The sequence below is a fragment of the Kryptolebias marmoratus genome, linkage group LG1, assembly GCF_001649575.2.
Source record: "Kryptolebias marmoratus isolate JLee-2015 linkage group LG1, ASM164957v2, whole genome shotgun sequence".
NCBI classification, from domain to species: Eukaryota; Metazoa; Chordata; class Actinopteri; order Cyprinodontiformes; family Rivulidae; genus Kryptolebias; species Kryptolebias marmoratus.
Window position 1 is genome coordinate 24,527,171 of NC_051430.1, and position 18,296 is coordinate 24,545,466.

Sequence of the window (18,296 nt, forward strand, 5' to 3'; positions counted from 1 at the left end):
TCATAAAAAAATAAATTTTAAAAAATAAAGTTTTAATAATCTACAAACGGGTTGTGGTAAGTTTAGGTGTGAAGGATGTACCGAATCTGCCTGTGCGAGAGAAACATTGGCCAGCTGCATTATTTGGGGTAAAGGTCGCAGTGGGCGCCCTTTATATTCACCGTGCACAGACTTTAGAGAGCCACAGCAAGAAATATCTGCTTAAAAGTTTCACCCTGACTGTAGAGGACTGTTAAATCGACATTATGACTCTTCTCAGAGGTAAATAAACGTTTCAGTTCAGCATTTCATAGCAAACAGATTACAGTTCGTTAGTTTGGATGTGCAGCACACAAAAAATAGTCAGATTTTAGCATTTTGGCGTCGTTGCTGCAGTGAATACCTCATTTGCAAATCTAATATTTATTTATTTTTTTAATTAAATGCCAGGAGATTTGAAAGTTTTCGCTAAAGTCAACGTCCAAATGTAGGTTAAAGGTGACAGGATGGTGTCAGAATGATTAGCAGCTCATTTCCCCATCCTTTTTAATATAATTATTTACAGATTTAAACATTCTAGACAAAACATTTAACTAATTTCAAACCATTAGTTTTTTCCTGCCACTGCTTCTGTCATAAACTTCAAGATTAATTTGAGGTTTGACCTCATATATCTCTCTTTTCTAAAACCATTTTTGGTGGTATTTTTTGTATTTCTATGAAATAAAATGTAATTTTACTGAATTAGTTGGAAGTCCCTTTTCAAAGCAGTGAATGCAGCCACAAGAGTGTGATTTCCAGGTGTATTTATTGACACAAATGTTTCTTGTAAACTGATTTAATCCCACTGACCTGCAGCTATTTCAATCCAAATCAACTAAATATAAATATAAATTAAAACAAGCTACTTTTAAAGTTATATGAACACTTCCACAAAGATATATAAAAAGTATTTTATTACATTTTCAAAACATTTTAATTTATGACTGTGCTGTATTTGTTTAGTAATTTTCCAAACCAGTTATTATTAGTATTACAGTCACTTTTTTAACCTACAGCATTTTATTTAAGATGAGAGAAAATGGAAAGAGTCAGATTGTGAATGTGATTTTGTTTGAATTATAAAGGTAATATATTTGGATTATTCTTTCACGTCTTTTATTCAGTTTGTCACATTTTATTTTAGCTCTGAGGAAAGTAGAGTCTAAAACTCATATTACACAATAGTAAACACACTCCACAAACACAAGTCAGATGTCACCTTGGTGTTTGTTTGTCACAACCAAATCAAACCCCCTCCCCTCCAGCGTTGGTCATCCTGGACCTCCTGACATGTGTCACAGGTTACTCAGTAATTCACTGATTAGAGACTAAAAGACAAATCAACGCAGTATTTTAAGTGTACGAGCCATTTTGGCTCTGGATTGTTTTTATTAAGCACTGCATCACTAAAAACAAGTTGCTGTTTTTATTCTGCGACAAGTCAGGTAACTGATGTGAAGTTAGATGGGGATTATATACAAAAAATACGGGCTGTTTTTATTCTGCTGGCTATAACATTTATGCTTTCTTTAAAATTGCATAAGAAAAACATTAAGTGGTGGAAAGTGTTGATATGTGGATTTACTAAAATGCACCTTTCTTCACAGGTGTTTTTGTTGTAGCAGCCAAACGCACTCCATTTGGCACGTACGGCGGCGTGCTGAGGGACCACAGTGCGACAGATTTGGCCGAACATGCAGCCAAAGCTGCCCTCGCTGCAGGCGGCGTGGCTCCAGAAATCGTCAACAGTGTCATCATGGGAAACGTCATGCAGGTATTTGAGCTGATATTCGTGGAGGGTTTTGTTTCTCTGTAGCATTTCATGTGTTGTTTTTGTTTCCTCAGAGCTCCGCGGATGCTCCGTACATTGCTCGTCATGTTGGTCTGAGGTGTGGCGTTCCCATCCCAGTGCCGGCTCTCACTGTGAACAGACTGTGTGGTTCTGGTTTCCAGTCCATCATCAACGGCACTCATGTAGGTTTTCTCTAAGTCCTTCCAGGTGCAGCTGTTGCAAGTTAGCATTTTTGATACAAACAATATGATACTCATCAGAGTTTTGTCTTTGTGTTGATTCTGTCCCTGACATATAAACCTGAATGCATTAATAAATGTATGAATACATCAAGACTAAAAAGAGACTAAAAATCTATTATCTTGTGTAGATTTGTGTACACTTTTGCAGTCCATTACAACTGTTTTGAAGTATACTTTATGTGGAATGTGATAACATGACACTTCTCTAGATGTTGGCTCAATCAAATTGTTGTTTTTTGATCTATAAAGTTTGATCGATGTATGTTTTTTCTGAAAATGTGAAGAAAAACATCAGTAGTTTTGTAAGTATTGCTGATAGAAAGGTGTGGTAAACATTTTTGTGCAGAAGTCTTTAGTGGCTGTTTTAAATGTTAGTAAAAGTACAAAATTTCACAAATTTTTACTTTAATCTTACAGGTTTCTGTTTGTTATTCTAAGACATTAGCCTGTGGTCACTTTGTGTGTTTTCAGGAGATTTGTCTCAAGGAGTCGGAGGTGGTCCTGTGTGGAGGGTCAGAGAGTATGAGCCAGGCTCCGTACGCCGTTCGAAACGTTCGCTTTGGGACAAAGTTTGGAGTCGATCTTAAGGTTTGTGTTTCCTCTGGGTTTAGATCTCTGGGTACTTGATGCAAAACAAAACAAAACAAACACACGAAGGTCAGAAAGAGCTTGTTGTTATTCTGTAAACAATAATGCAATCCTGAAACCTGTCCCTGTTTGCCTGACAGCTGGAGGACACTTTGTGGGCAGGTCTGACCGATCTGCAAATTAAGACTCCAATGGGCATCACAGCAGAAAACCTGGCGGAGAAATATCAGATAACTCGAGAGGACTGCGACAACTACGCTTACCAGACGCAACAAAGGTGGAAAGCAGGTCAGCAGGCTGCTTGTTTGGATAGTTTTGATATGACCTAAGTAAGAGTTTGTGAGCACAGAGCTGCAACTCAACACAAGATAATTCTCAATATTTAAACCGAAGCGTTCCTTTCTTACAGCTCAGGAAGGGGGGCGCTTCACGGCTGAAGTGGCTCCTATTGATGTGAAAGCTAAGAAAGGCAAGGTGTCCATGGCTCAGGATGAACACCCTCGGCCTCAGACCACACTGGAACAGATGGCCAAACTACCTACCGTCTTCAAGAAGGGAGGGACCGTCACCGCTGCCAACGCTTCGGTCAGCTTATACACAGCTTTAGTAGCCATTGTTGCAGTTTTTGCTTTTTTATTTTAATAAATGCGTCGACTGCGCTTTGACGAGAAAGTCACAGTGTAGGTTGGAGTGAATAGACAGCAAGATATAACTATATATAAATATGCAACTGTTTTAATTTTACTGAGAGAAGGAGGCTGCTTTTCCTAAATCTGGGACTTCTTGTTCTGCAGGGTGTCTCTGATGGAGCTGCTGCTGTCGTGATCACAAGCGAAGAGGCACTAAAGGAACACAAACTCACTCCGCTGGCCAGAATCGTGGCTTATCACGTGTCAGGCTGCGACCCAAGCATTATGGGAATCGGTGAGCAATACCACTGTTCCAAAAATGTACTTTAACCCCTTTTAATTTAAATGAATGTGTGATTAAAGAGACCTGAATATTATTTAAAAAACATGTTTTTTTTAAATCATCTTAGGTCCAGTACCAGCGATTACAGAAGCGCTTAAAAAAGCCGGTCTGTCCCTGAATGACATGGATCTTGTTGAGGTTCGATAAATTCTTCAGAGAAAAAGACACATTTAATGTTTTGATGTATTCATTTGTGAATATTCAGTCATGTCGGTGTCTGTTGCTTTGCTCAGGTGAATGAAGCGTTTGCTCCTCAGTACCTAGCCGTTGCTAAGGCTCTTGGGCTGGACCCAGAGAAAACCAACGTTGACGGCGGGGCCATTGCCCTCGGACATCCTCTTGGCGCCTCTGGAGCACGTATCACTGCTCACCTGGTGCACGAGCTCAGGTGAACGAGTCGTTAGCTATAACGTCTGGTTGCACACCTTTTTAAGAAGTCCACACACCGAGTTGTTTTTGGTGACAAACCTCGTTTCTCACAGGCGACGAGGAGGCAAGTACGCCATCGGGTCCGCCTGTATCGGTGGAGGTCAAGGCATCGCCATCATCCTTGAAAACTGCTGAGCGACAAAGCTGCCGGTTGCAGAAGGATTCCTGGATGTCCTGCACACACATCGTCCACGGAAATAAAATAAAACTGATGCACGCTCAAATCATGTTTTTTGACACATTTTAATAAAACACAGCTGCTCAGTGTCTCCATGGCAAAAAGGAAGCGTTTACTAATTAAATTTTTGCCGTGTGCTTGGTATGTGATTTCTGTGAGTTGATTTATGCAACAAATCATTTCCATCTGCAGTTGCCTCAGCAGCTTTGTGAAGATAAAGGTCCTAAACTGCATCTCGCTGCACAGAGGAGCCTGATTTTTGTGTGTGCCTAAAATGCAGTGGAGGTCCCTGGTTAATGTGCAGTGAAGCAGTGTATTATAAAAGTAAACCGTCTGCCTTTGAATGCTCTTCATCACACTGTTTTCAAGGTTTAATGTTGCCAGAGCCTAGATGATTTTGTACATCTGTGATCAAGAATCCAAAATAAAATGACAGAGAATGGAGGATCCCAATTTTTGATGTTTTGATTGTGTGTAGTGTTAACAAATGTGTGTAGTGTTAGCTAAATATCTCCTAAACCGCCTGTCAGATAATAATAACACTCCTAGAAAATAATCATTATATGTACATCTGCAACTGAATAATTTTTGGAGTCAACCCAATTCAAAATGGCTGTCACAGCCTACTAACTATAGAAAACACATAAATGACAATAATTTAGTCAGTTTGACAGATATTGTGCAAAATTTTGTCATGGTTGTAGCTGAGACTGCACATTGTATGGTTTCTTTGCATAAAACCTTTTCATTAACTGTTGGGAGTCAACCCTGTTTTTCTGTCAGCAAAATATCTCATGAACCATTGGAGGTATTTTAATGAAACTCTCAGGAATTAATCATTGGATCTACATTTACAACTCATTAACTTTTGGAGTCAATCCAGTTTGAGATGGCTCTCACAGCTAATTGACCTTAGCCAACACAATAACGGCTATAACTTAGACAGTTTTACAAATATTGAGTTAAAATTTGATGTAATTTTAGCAGAATATCGTCCATTTATCATGACTATGTTTTCTAGGAAAACGTTATTTTTTTGAAGTTGTTTCACTGCTAATTAAAATATTTAATAAACATTTGTTTTACTAAAGCAGCATAGAATTAAATAAACTGATTGCTTAAAAATAATAAATAATCAATTAATTAAACTTAATACCAACAGAATGTCCCTGAAAATAATAAAAGTTCTGTATCAATAACGTATTTAACAGTGTTACGAACTAAACAGTTATTGGAATACAAAGACCATCACCTATTTGAACACTGACGCAAATACGTCAACGTCACCGTCCGACGTCAATATAAACGTAAGATCCCCGGATGTCGGTCTTTTTTTCATAGCAAAGGTAAGAGCCTTGCATTCATGTAGCCGAAGAAATAAAAATCTGCTTTCATCCGCCTCGCAGAGTCAAAAGTGCAACTTCCAAATGTCCCGAATTGAAACTTTATCTATAGATGACGCGTTAGACGGCGTTATTACCGTGATATATCTTTTGTGGTTCTTTAGTAATGAACATTCAGTTCGTCGATGCTTGTAGGCCGCCGGCTAGCCTACGTTAAGCACTCACCGTCAGCAACACGTAGTGAATAAAAAAACGTGTTTTTGTCCGTATGCCCTCTGTTGACCTTTCTGTTTAGTTGTCATGTAGTTTGTTTAGTTAGTTAACTACTGTAAATTTAGAGAGAAATGTTGACGGCAAAAGGACTCGGCTAATGTGTTGCTAACTGGTAGCTAACCTGGTTCTCATGCTGCTTGTTCATTTATAGCTCCTATCTGTAATCCTTCAAAACTGTTTAAACTGCAGTTATCGATGTGACTTCTGATGTTGCTGTGTAATGTATTAATGACTTGATCAATTTACAGCACGGCGTGTTAATAGTGTTTATGATGAAGCTCTGTAAAGGCTAAAACAATAAACCCCAACTCAAACCCTTAAAGCTGATTTATAAATGCTACAGCAAGTACACTTGTGAACACCCACCTGTTTGTTTGTGTCAGATGGCAGAGGGAGACCAGAAAAAGCCTGCCAAGAAGAAGCACGGGAGCCGGAACCCGGTTCTGGCCCGGGGCATTGGCCGCTACTCTCGTTCCGCTATGTACGCCCGCCGGGCCATGTACAAGAGGAAAACCAAGACCACCGAGACCAAGGTACCGCCGGGTCCGCGGCACGCCGCAGTCACTGGTCCGCATGCACGACACAGCACTGTTTGACTTCTGATCCTGACATTTCAGATTGAGAAGAAGATCAAGACCAGACCCAAGGCTACTGTTGTCAAGACTGTCGGAGGTGACAAGAATGGAGGCACCCGCGTTGTCAAGCTGCGCAAGATGGTGAGCAACTTTTTGCGCAGAAATCTGAAATGACCTCTTTTTTTTTTTATTTACCGCTTCAGAGGAGCCAGAACATGAAGGTTGGGTTCTTTGGAGCTCAAGTTCTCAAGAGTTCTTCAGGTTTTCATATGTTTTATCTGTGTACTTTAAAATATATATATATATTTAGCAGAGAAGGTCTAAAAAGGTGTCAGGCCTACAACAGATGAACAGCATCTGAAAGTCATGCGTTAATGGAAAAAAAAATCCAGAGAGAAGTGGCATCTTTCAGTAGCATATTTAAGCTTTCAGATAATAGTTCCCAGAGAGTCACCTCGTCGATGCTAAAATGTTATTTTGTCAATTTGCAATAACCACAGAAACTAACAAAATGTCTTTGTGACAGGCTGTTAGTAACAAGGTGCCTAAAGATCCAATATATAATAGATTTTTGCTCAGATGTTATGTGCAGATACAGCACTAGGTTATTGCTTTAGCTTAGGAGCATTTTTATCATAGGTCAGATTTAAGTGGCTTAAGAAACATTTTTTTCTGAAAATGGTTAAATGGTGGAAAGTAAATGATTCAAAGTAGCAAAGGTCTTAAGACAAACTCTGAAAGCCAGGAGAACTAATGCTTAAGAGCAATTTAAAGGATTGTGGGAAAGAAAAGTTTGGCTTCTTGAAAGCAGCGTTTTAAAGAGATGAGGGATTATTCAAGGATTTGGTGCAGTATTGTAAATTATGCTAATAAGTAGGGAGTGTATGAGGACATGTCACCTTTCTGACAGAAGCACAATGCTTTCTCATGAGGAAGGCTGTTGTTTGCGTCGGGTGTTAGCAGAGACGTTTGTGAAGGTGGGGTAGAAAGAGTTGAAAATGGAGCTGCTGGGGAGGAGAAAAAAAAAAAGAGACTGTAGAGAAGATTCATGGATAGTTTATAAGCAGAAGTTTGGTGACGTGAGCAGCTGGAGGATGCCATCATGAGCAGAAATAATCACTCTTTAAGAACTGCAGTTTCGCCTCTGCCTATCTGTCTGGGGTTTAATGTATTCGTTTTAGGGACATGCTGGGTGGATGTAGAGAGTTCAGTGTAGTACGGGTTAACAAGCTTGTCCTGAGCAGTGCAGTCAACTCAGACACCGAAGCATTCCTCAGCACACACAGGTGGACACATCTCAGACGTCGAGAGATTTAAAATGTTTGTTTCAGTGTAGCTTAAAAAAATCATGAATTTGTATCCCCCTCCCTTGTAGCCCCGCTACTATCCTACAGAGGATGTTCCTCGCAAACTGAAGAGCCATGGGAAGAAGCCCTTCAGCGAGCACAAGAGGAAGTTGCGTGCCTCCATCACACCTGGAACGGTCCTCATTCTGCTGACTGGGCGTCACCGTGGAAAGGTAACGCCTTCTGGCCGATCGTAGTCTGAATGTTGAGGTGCAGAGACGATAGACATAAAGCACAGGTTGAAAGCTAAACGAGGTGTCACATGCAGGAAGACTTCGGGGCAGGACACAGAAACATGCCGTACCTCTTAAATGATGGTGTAGATTCACATCTTTCAGGATACGAATGAAGACAATCTTTATATACGTGAAATGCAAAAGTAGTGATTTAAAAAGCATTGATCTCTGTAATATATGAAGACACAACGTTAACTAAATAGCAACCAAGTCAGATCCTGTTTACCAGAACCATACATTTATATGAAAGCTTTTAATTCCCTGACAAATGTATTTAAATATTCATAGCAAGCACAATTTGTATTTGCTTGTTGTTTGAACTTATCTAGTGAAGTAGACAGCTTGTTTTATTTTAGGGAAAATGAAGAAAAAACAAAACTGTTTCACAGTGAAAAGCAGTTCTATCATCACACAATTTAAGTGAAAATTGATGCACAAAATGCTCTTAATTAAAAGCCTAAGCTGGGAGTATACTAGGTTCAGTATTTTAAACCTAACTTTATGTTCTGGTGCATCTCAGTGTCGTGCAGTTTTTAGAAAGCAGGGTTGTGTTTATTGTTTTTACTCTATTACACATAAAGGAGTTAACATAAAGGCGAGACACGGCTATAATCAAGCTTGCTCAGCCCAGCAGACATTGTTTTTCTCCCACTCACATTCTGGATGAGCAAGTTTTAGAAGGAAATGTTCCCACACACACTTTGAGATGACAGCTGACCTAAAAAAAATGGTTTGGCTCAAACTAAGAGGCAGGAGAACTCTTTCTGTAAATTTAGGAGCGCGTGTCCAGTAGATCAGACCTGCAAATATGACGGCGTAGTAGTGTTTCTGCATGCATCACTTGTCAAATTAACAGGCCAAAGGTCTCATGTATGCCGTAACAGATGCAGCAACTTTTATTCTTTCGTGCAAAATGCACTCTATAAACGACTGAAACAAATGTGAATGTTTTTCAGCGCGTGGTGTTCCTGAAGCAGCTCTCAACTGGGCTCCTGTTGGTCACAGGTGAGGATGCATTTAATATTTAACAAACAAATCTGGAAAACCTTTGTTTGTTGGTGCTAAAATGTTCTGTTCATCTCTCAGGCCCTCTAGCCTTGAACAGAGTCCCCCTGCGCAGGGCCCACCAGAAATTTGTCATCGCCACCAACACCAAAATCGACATCTCTGGTGTCAAAATCCCCAAAACCCTGAACGACACTTACTTCAAGAAGAAGAAGCTGAGGAGGCCCCGTCACCAGGAGGGAGAGATTTTTGATACAGAGAAAGAGGTGACTTCAGTCTCTAAATACAGCATTTCTAACAGAGTAAAATGTGGTCGGCCGGTTTAATGGCTGGGTCTGTTTCCTGTATCTGCAGAAGTACCAGCTGACAGAGCAGAGGAAGGAGGACCAGAAGGCTGTTGATTCTCAGCTCCTGCCCCTCATCAAGAAAGAACCTCACTTGAAAGGGTACCTGCGCTCCAGTTTCTGCCTGTCAAACGGTGTCTACCCACACAAGCTGGTTTTCTAAATGTGTTAATAAAGTGTCGACATCTAAAGCTGTCATGACTTCTTTTTTTATTATTATTTTTATTCCTTTCTTTTTCATCATGACTTTGCACTTATTACAACACACCTGTCTGTACACAGTCAACAATTTGAAGGATTTTTCTTCTCGTGATTCACGTCACGGCTGATCTTAAGTGAATGAAAAGACCAGGTTAAGGTGCCTGACGAGAGCTGATCAGTTCTCTTAATTACAGGGAAATTACAGCCTCTGGACTGTCTTAATGGGAAACTTGTATTCCTTGCTGTGACAGTAATCAGTCACATTAGTTTGGACTTGAGTAGATAAATTAAGAATAAGTAAAAGTTGCTATAAAGTTAATTGGCTCCTTATGGTTGTAAATTTCCCCCTGCAGTTTGTCCACTCTTGACTATTCCATCCATCTACAGGTTCAAATTTAATGTTATTGTAGAAACCCTGCACGGTGGACAAGTTGGTTAGCAGTGTGGTCACAGCAAGAAGGCTGCTTGTCCAAATCCCGACTGGAGCCTTTAGGCACATGGGGGTGGCTTCAGTTTCCACCCACAGAGCAAAGAACATGCACATCGGGTAAAATGGCAACTCTAAAATTGTCCGTAAATGTGAGTGAATGGTTTGTCTCTGTGTTCCTGTGATGGACTGGAGACCTGTCAAGGATGTCCCCCTCTCACGCAGTGACTGCAGATGGACACCAGCTCCCCATGACCCGGAAAGGAGAAGCGGGTAAAGAAAGTGGGTGGATGAGAGCATGAATGCATCTCATCTGTCTCCCTGTGATGGACTGGTGATCTTCCCGGGGTTTACAGCACGTCTCGCCCTCTGAACAGGAACAAAGCGAGTAAAGAACATGGATGGATGGTTGTAGAAAACCTATAGTGACAACATGGCGTGATTAATTACATCTTTAGGTGCTCAATAAAGCCAGCTCAGCAGAATGACCACAGTAGACCTTGAACATTGACAGCTCAACAGCTACGCTTTAATAAAAAACTGACAAGTCTAATGTAACGACAAAAATAAATACAAGTGTTTCATCTCTTTAACATGGCCACGGTTTTTAATCCTCAAGAACAAAGTAAAATGCAGCACAGAAAAAGGCAGAGGCCCCTTGCCAAGGAATGATAAGTGCCTTTAGTGGAGTCCGTCAGTATTGAATGGTCAGCCGGGATTGGGAGGGGGGAAATAAAACGCCTTCAGCCGGACTTAAACAGCAGAATAGCCACCTGACCCAAGTAGAAGTAAATAAAATGCTTGGTCTCGTGGGTTACGTAGCTGCCGAAGTTCCTCCCAACGATGCAGTGCCATGTTGGGTTATATTTCTTGTCAAACTCCTGTGTGGGACAAAGAAAACATTCTGATTATCAAAAACATAAAATCTGACTGAAACGGCTAAGAACGACTCATTAATCCCTGCAAGGAAACAACTGATTTGTTGATGATGTGAAAGCTACATCACAATATTTACATTCCTCATGCATTCATAACTGTGGGAACATGTTTCAGGTGTGAGCCCAAGTACCTACATGAAATATGATAATTCCAAATTATGCAGTAAAATGCTTTCTGAACTCGGACATTTAAATATGCTGTGTATTTTGGAGTGTAGGTTTTGAGCAGTTATACAATAACTGCATTGGTTGGTATGCACAGAATTGAAAACCTCAATCTGTTTTAATTTATCAAGGGGTACTGCAGCCCCCTCTGCACCCCTGCTTCCAGAGGCATAATCCTGTTATAGGAAGGTGCACACAGCTGAATCTGGAGATACGAGCATCCTGAACTTGAGCTGGACAACATGAGACAGATCCGGTGGTTTTTAACCAAACGTCCTCGTTTTCTGAAAATATAAAACACGGCCATCTTCTCACCTGTGCTAGTAAAATGAAAATAAAAAAAAAAACTGCCAAATATCCAGACATATCCAAGTACTTTAAACTGCGTCCACGCAGTTCTGCGAGACGGTTTATGTTGAATGCCACCACGGAGGTAAAATGTTTGGATCTGTAGCAGTGATGCCCAGGGTTATTATTATTATTATTAAGGTCATATCACTGCAACTAAATGTGTTCAGCCTAAAAGATCTGTTTGTAATCGTCCTTTTATGAGCACCCTGCTCCAGATGGGGGGGTGGGTTACCTTCTTGATGTAGGCAGCGATGTCTTTCTCGATGTTGTACTTCTCCAGGGCCTGTGTGGCACACTCCACGGCGTCCTGCTGCATGTCCTCCGACATGTCAGCGTTTTTGATCACTGGCTTTCTGTCAGACATGGTTGCCCTGGGAAACCAAAAGAAAAAAAACAGAGGATTCGTCAGTCGGTCTCGCGCTCACACAACGACACTGAGCATCCTAAACGTCCATCATCAACCCGACCCCGCTGCAGAAACGGTCGGATAAACAGCCGCCGGTTAGCGGCGGCGTTCTTACATAATAACGAATACATAATGTTTGAACTAGCCATTTCTACCACTGTTACATAACTTCCATCAGAGGCAGGCTGGCTCTGCGTAGTTTCTATGGATACGCCAGACATTTAAGATTACGGTCTCATTTTATTTTCCAGGATACCAACAAGAGAGTCCTGTGAGAACAGGCTGCAAAATCAACCCTCATCATGTGACTATTTAAAACAACACACAGCAACCGGCTGGAAAAAAAAAAAAAAAAATTGACCTTACTTGTTTTAGCCTGCTTAAAATATACATTTTCAAATGTAAACAGGACAGTTATTTTTTAATTATCCTGGGAAATGTGTTTGTTTAAAACAACTTTCCAGATGTAATGACGAGCTGTTGCTCAGCAGCTAGAGAAGGATAACTAGCTGCTCATTCATCGCGACATAAAAAGGAAAGAAAAGGAAACGACGTTTAGCGGTAAACACGGACAGCGTAAAATAAATATTTAAACACTCAAATACGGTTTCCTGCAAGATAAAAAAGGGGGCAAATTACCTTAAAATCTCGCGTATCGTATGGGGGTAGTTTAAATGGGATGAGTGCTCCTGGAGTGACAACTCCCGCGAAGTGGTTAACACAAAAGTAATGTGGGTGTGTAACGGTAGGAGACTGCTGCCTCGGCGTGGTCCCATTGGTCAGCGCTGACGCACCGAGCACGACTATTGGCCAGCCTAAGCCTGTCTTTCTGGCGTTTTTGCCAGCATTTTATTTCAACCCATCATGCATTGCGGCTTGTTGCCGGAGCAACCTATATAAATAACTCGGTCCCTAGCTACAGCATTATTCAGCACAACGGCGTGAAAATACGTTCTTTCAGTGCCGGTTCGGTCACCAAGCACACAAATTATTTCTTACTTGCGTACTTTTTGTAGCGTTTAGGCAAACAAATTTTAAAAATTCTTTGTAACATTAAATTGTACATCTCATTATTGTAAGCAAAACTGTGGTAGTGATTGCTTTTTTGTACTGCATGGGTATTAGAAATTTATACTCGTATTTAAAGTGTTAGAATGCTGTTATTTAGTTGACTGATACTCATTCCTTAAATGTAATGCTCCAAGCACTGCTGTAAATTTATCTCCAAGCCAAAAAACAATACGACTTGCATCCTCAATCAAATCTATATTCTATAGATATATATTCCATATAATCTGTATTACAATCTTGTTAAAACCAAGTATATAGTTATAACATATTTCTTGTAATAGCTCAAGAGCTGTTCAGCTGAGGTGCTAGTTTTATTGACTGGTGAACAGATCTGAAATGAGGCGGGAAATAAAAATAAGGATAATTAAACTTTTTCAACCATTTTATTTCACTCACACTCAGATGTTTGCAGTTGACCAATTCCAGAGTTTTTTTTTTCCTTAAATATATTCTGATATACCTGCAATTACCCAAACATAAAACTGAATTACTTCATCAAAAGCTAGTATTCAAGTCTTACACCTTAGTATTATTTCACTTTATCTACTTCTTTAAAAATGTCGCCCTAAAAAGCAATGAAGTTATGATGTCCTGATTCAAAACTGCATCTTTTTTGTTTCTCATACAATAGCTTCATCAAGCCCATCAGCCATATACACTCAGTCTGTTAATGACCAAAACTAACTATTAAAAAATACTTAAAGTACTATTACACATCAAGCAAACAAAACAAAAACATTTGTAGAGAAAAGGTACGTTAAGTAGCACCATCACGGAAAACCATAGATATTAAATATCCTCATGACTCAGGATATACAATAAAAAAAATATGTAACAGAGGTCATCCCAGTCTATAAATGGCTTCTTTAAGTTTATAATCCCTTTTTGGTATGTGAAAGACAAAATATGAAAGTAAGGTGAAATAAATTACATGATTTACAAAATTTAAAAACAAGCTGAAGTACGTTTATAAGGATTCATGAATGTGAATTTTATAAATAAAACAAATATTTGTCCAGAATGTGATAGATGGGAGAAAAATGTCCAACATGGGTAAAAATCACTTTCAAGGTTACTTTCTTCTCAGTGTTATGAATGAACAGTAAAAAGCCAACACACCTACACACTTTTTTTTACTTTCACAATCTTCTTTAAAGGACAGCTTTACTCGCTGCGATCCTTCGGCTCCCTGTATTTGTACTGGATGTAGTCGAAGATGTCTTTCTCGCTGTCCACCAGCAGAGGCTCCCCTGCCACTCCTACGACAGATCCGTTGAAAATATATACATTAAGAGCAGAAAGCATGAACCAGCGGCTGCTGTCTGATTACTGCAGATCTGAGCAGAGTTCAGTATGTTTAGGTTTGTTTGTCTGAGACTCACCAGTGACACCAAGTGGTCTTATGGTGTACTCGTTAAGAGTGAAGCCCTTCTCCAGAGCGTGAGTCCTCATGTTTTTATTAAAGATGTCACTTCCAGTAAAGTACAGGACTCCACAGTAGTACTGGTCTTTGGGAATTAACCTGTTGAACATGGAGGAAAAACTGATTACAGTGCGAGTAAAATCTACAGATTTAAATTCTGAACAGATAAAAAAAACCACTTCATTGTTTTTGCAGAATATAGAAAATAAATAATTAGGCCAATTCAGCACAGAAGAGTAAAGGAAATCGCTTTTTTTTCTCTTTTTTTTGTGGCAATTACAATTTCATCCAATGCAAGTCAAAATAACACAAAAACGGTTATTACTTTGGAACAAAACCAGTCATATAAACAAATCTGTATGTTAAATATCTAAATAAATGTTAAGTGCAAAATCAACCTTATATCAATGCGCCTGTGAAGATGTTCTTCCTCATCGTCATCACTTTCCTGCAGCTGGCAGACTCCCTTGAAAAACAAGATCCAGGACACTGTGAGAAGAGTCATGTGCTACAGAGGATGGGTACAGTTACGACACTAACCGCGTCACTAATAACGCCATCAGCAGACCGCTCAGTGATGAATGAAAACAGGCAGAGGCCTCACCATGAACTTGGTGTCTCCTTTGGACAGAGTGTCGGTCACAAACCCGATGGATTCCAAATGATCGACCACATCATGAAGGAGTTTGGGCTGGAAAGCACAAAAATAGAGCCAAAGGAGTTATAAAAAGCTAAAGCATTTTATACCACAACCGCACTATTAATTTTAGGATAAGTGAGCAACAGTAGAAATGTATTCCTAACCTGCTTTTCTGTTTCAGAGGTGTACTTTGGGTGCGTCAGCAAAATATCAATATCACCACTCGATGCCGCACCTGGAAATTATTAATGGGATTAAAAGAGGCTGAGCTACTATCTTAAATTAAAAATTAATCATCATTAACTGGTGAGGATTACCTCTCCTGTAACTTCCACAGATTGTTCCAATATATTCTGTATCTATTTTCTCCAGCTCTTGAAGAATGAGACTCTACACAACAAACAAACACATGATATGTGTAAAGAAACTTAAAATAAACATAAAATCATTAGACGATAGATTTGAACACAAAACTACCTCCATCTTTTCCATTTCAGCTCTTGGGATTCTTTTCTCAAATTCTTCAAAGTACCTAAACACAGCAAAGCAAACTAGTATGTTTTGTCTTTAACACAAGATGACTTTAAACACCTTAAATATATAAAAAATGCTCTCGAGAGTTTTGAACAAAACTTACTTAAGCCCAATCTTTTGATGGTGGTTTAACTTGTGCTCTATCTTTTTCAAATCTGCAAAAAAGAAAAAAAACCAACAACTCTGAAATGTGCTCACTCAAACTGATACAAAACCTAAAACAATTGTTTTGCACAGCATTAGTTTACCACGCAGCACTTTGAATCTTAGTTTCAAAGTCATTCTGATGTTTTTATAATGTATTTTGAGTTAGATGAAATACAAACCATCCAGAGTTTTCACTCCTTCCTCGAAGAACTTCCTGGCTGCAGCAGGGCTAAGGACAAAACCCAAGAAGCATATTTTGTTATGAGCAAAAAGAAAAATACAGTGAACACTCAAGAGTTTCAAGGTCTCAGTTAATCCTGTCAATGGGTATCGTAGTTGATTTTTTTGTCACAATGCATTTCATCATAAACATCCACTAAAGTCCTATAATGTAACTGTACGTGCAACGTTAATATCTTACCCAATTCCAGTAACTCTGGTAAGAAAATTGATGGAAGAGCTGGTATCATCATTTCGGATCTAGACAGAAATATCAAAGTAGCACACATCAGTCAGTGAGGTAAAGTTTCAGTCTATACAGATTTTTACAGGGACAGTGAAGTAGTGGGTGCTGAAAGGCTGCAGCACCCCCTTCTGGCAGAGATCGGTAGCTACAAGATTAAAAAAAAAACCTGCATGTAACCAAACATAGTTAAGCTCTTTTTGAGTTGACATTATGTTAGTGTTTAAATTAGCTGCATCTAATGCTGCAGATTCATTTAAAACCAACATAAATAAAAAATAAGTAATAAATATAATTTCACAACATTTTAATACAATCTCTCCAAACACTTTTCCTTTTAACTGACTGGCTTCTAACATCCCCAAGGCATCAGTCACGTTTTTAAACATCCAAACTCACCTTTTCAAGCTTCCTTAGTTTGCCTGTTTGAAGGAACTCATCAATTTTTTCTGCTATTTTAGCGCCAACTCCATCCTGTGGAGATGTAAAAAGTTAACATAGCAGAGCCGCACGTTGGGAAGTCGTGGCTGCTGACAAACATTTATTAGCAACGTAAGTAAACGCACAACTACAGAAGCACAAGAATATATGTGGTGAGACCAATAACTCCAGTTAAAACGTACCATTATGCTAAATGAAAGTTTAAAAGCAGTGCACAGCATTTACCAGTGAAGGTAAACTCTTATGTCCTGTGTGGTTTTTGTATAGAGCAAGAAATAAGATACTTAATTCAGTTTACATATCAATCCAACTATTAAAATAATAATTTACAGCACGGTTTCAATTTAATAAACATATTCATGCTAATGTCTACACAGACATACAGTAAGTATCCAACAAAGACAAACTGAACAATAATGATCAGTATAGCAATGCTCCCTAAATAAAACAAACAGGATTGTCTCCAGTTTATATATTTTTTTAATAAATGCCAAGAGGTCACTTATGTATTGTTACCAAACACAGCAAAAAATGTACTTAGTGCACAAACCAGTTTCTTGGCCTCTTCTCCACTCTTTATCTTCTGGGGGTACTTAGCAATGGTAGACGCTGCTTTTCTATTCACAGTATACAAGAAATCAATTAGTAATATTTTAAAAACAAACTAAGTGAGTATAAAATGAAATGTCTGGCAAAATTAATCAGAATGTTTGCATTTAAACCATAAATTTATACTGCAATGTCATTCAGTTGCTAATGAGAAGAACAGTATTAAGCAAACTAGTTTATCACAATAGTTTACCAATATATCCCATAATCATTAAGTTTGTGTCGTGTCAGTAGTTTTTAATTTAAATGTACATATCCTCACTGATATCAAGCAAGCATAAACAGTATAAGACAAGTCTATTGACTGTGTATGTTTACTTGCAGTAGCTATTAAGATAATTGTGATCCGTTTTTATTTGCATTTATTACATCAATGAAACTCTCGATTAAAGCATACATGCTTCAGAACTCACCTGTATGCATTGTACTTGTGTATTGCCCTGTTTACATTTTTCTCATAGTTTGCCAGCTCTGTAAAAAAGAAGCAGCTTTAACATTTTGGGTGATTTCACATGCTGGTAGTGTTTAAAACCAGGGCAGCTATAGGGCATTTAAATGACAACATATCCATGAATGAACCAAACTGTAGTCGAGTAACCCAGATGTTTAAAGATACCAGAAAGAAGCAGTATAACTAAATGTATCTTATATAAACAGGTTGGGTTTAAACAGTTGACTAAAAGCTATTTAATTTCAAATATGACAGTAGGGTAACTGTCAGGCTAACTGCTAGTTTAGCTTAGCTTTACGTACCGACAAGAAAGTCTGTTATTCCCTCATTCAGGGACTCCTGTGGCGCTTTTCTCTTGCTCATTTTAATTTGAAAAACGCCCAGATGATCTTTATAAGTCAAACTTTTTTATTTACACGTACAGTAAGTTTGTTCTTTTCTATTTTCAGTTTGCATCCGGCTACCACTTCAGCTAACGCTAGCTCACGCTAAACAATGACCGATTTACGTAAAGACGCTGCGGCTGCGTAACACGTCACTGATAAGCACAGTGACGACGTCACTGAGTTTATCATTTTTTTCCGGATTATTATTTGAATCAATTAATGTTATTTTCAAAAATAGTTCTTTTAGCGCTTTGGCGCAACACTGATTGTCTACAATGGACATTAGAGTTTAATACTCA

At 39.0% G+C, this 18,296-nt stretch overlaps 4 protein-coding genes across 4 annotated transcripts; 2 read left to right on the plus strand and 2 right to left on the minus strand.

The window, feature by feature from the left end:
* Positions 1-105: 105 nt before the first annotated feature.
* Positions 106-4,669, plus strand: acaa2 (acetyl-CoA acyltransferase 2). The gene is made up of 10 exons (XM_017412292.3): positions 106-261; positions 1,629-1,795; positions 1,867-1,995; positions 2,527-2,643; positions 2,784-2,931; positions 3,053-3,228; positions 3,438-3,567; positions 3,683-3,753; positions 3,849-4,003; positions 4,098-4,669. The coding sequence occupies exons 1-10, from the start codon at positions 246-248 to the stop codon at positions 4,177-4,179; spliced, it is 1,191 nt and encodes a 396-aa protein (XP_017267781.1). The 5' UTR covers positions 106-245; the 3' UTR covers positions 4,180-4,669.
* A 1,525-nt stretch (positions 4,670-6,194) lies between these two features.
* On the plus strand, positions 6,195-9,539 carry rpl6 (ribosomal protein L6). Its single transcript, XM_017412297.3, has 6 exons — positions 6,195-6,371; positions 6,456-6,554; positions 7,789-7,932; positions 8,952-9,000; positions 9,082-9,266; positions 9,355-9,539. The coding sequence occupies exons 1-6, from the start codon at positions 6,222-6,224 to the stop codon at positions 9,505-9,507; spliced, it is 780 nt and encodes a 259-aa protein (XP_017267786.1). The 5' UTR covers positions 6,195-6,221; the 3' UTR covers positions 9,508-9,539.
* A 936-nt stretch (positions 9,540-10,475) lies between these two features.
* dynll1 (dynein, light chain, LC8-type 1) lies at positions 10,476-12,607 on the minus strand. Its single transcript, XM_017412143.3, has 3 exons — positions 12,472-12,607; positions 11,659-11,797; positions 10,476-10,853 (listed from the first exon to the last, which is right to left on the minus strand). The coding sequence occupies exons 2-3, from the start codon at positions 11,788-11,790 to the stop codon at positions 10,716-10,718; spliced, it is 270 nt and encodes an 89-aa protein (XP_017267632.1). The 5' UTR covers positions 11,791-11,797; positions 12,472-12,607; the 3' UTR covers positions 10,476-10,715.
* Positions 12,608-13,267: 660 nt separating this feature from the next.
* Positions 13,268-18,116, minus strand: polb (polymerase (DNA directed), beta). Its single transcript, XM_017412315.3, has 14 exons — positions 17,914-18,116; positions 17,574-17,631; positions 17,102-17,168; positions 16,510-16,584; positions 16,069-16,127; positions 15,827-15,876; positions 15,604-15,655; positions 15,444-15,498; positions 15,284-15,356; positions 15,131-15,201; positions 14,931-15,017; positions 14,725-14,792; positions 14,286-14,425; positions 13,268-14,162 (listed from the first exon to the last, which is right to left on the minus strand). Exons 1-14 carry the CDS (start codon positions 17,972-17,974, stop codon positions 14,068-14,070), a joined length of 1,011 nt encoding a protein of 336 aa, XP_017267804.1. The 5' UTR covers positions 17,975-18,116; the 3' UTR covers positions 13,268-14,067.
* Between the last annotated feature and the right edge of the window lie 180 nt (positions 18,117-18,296).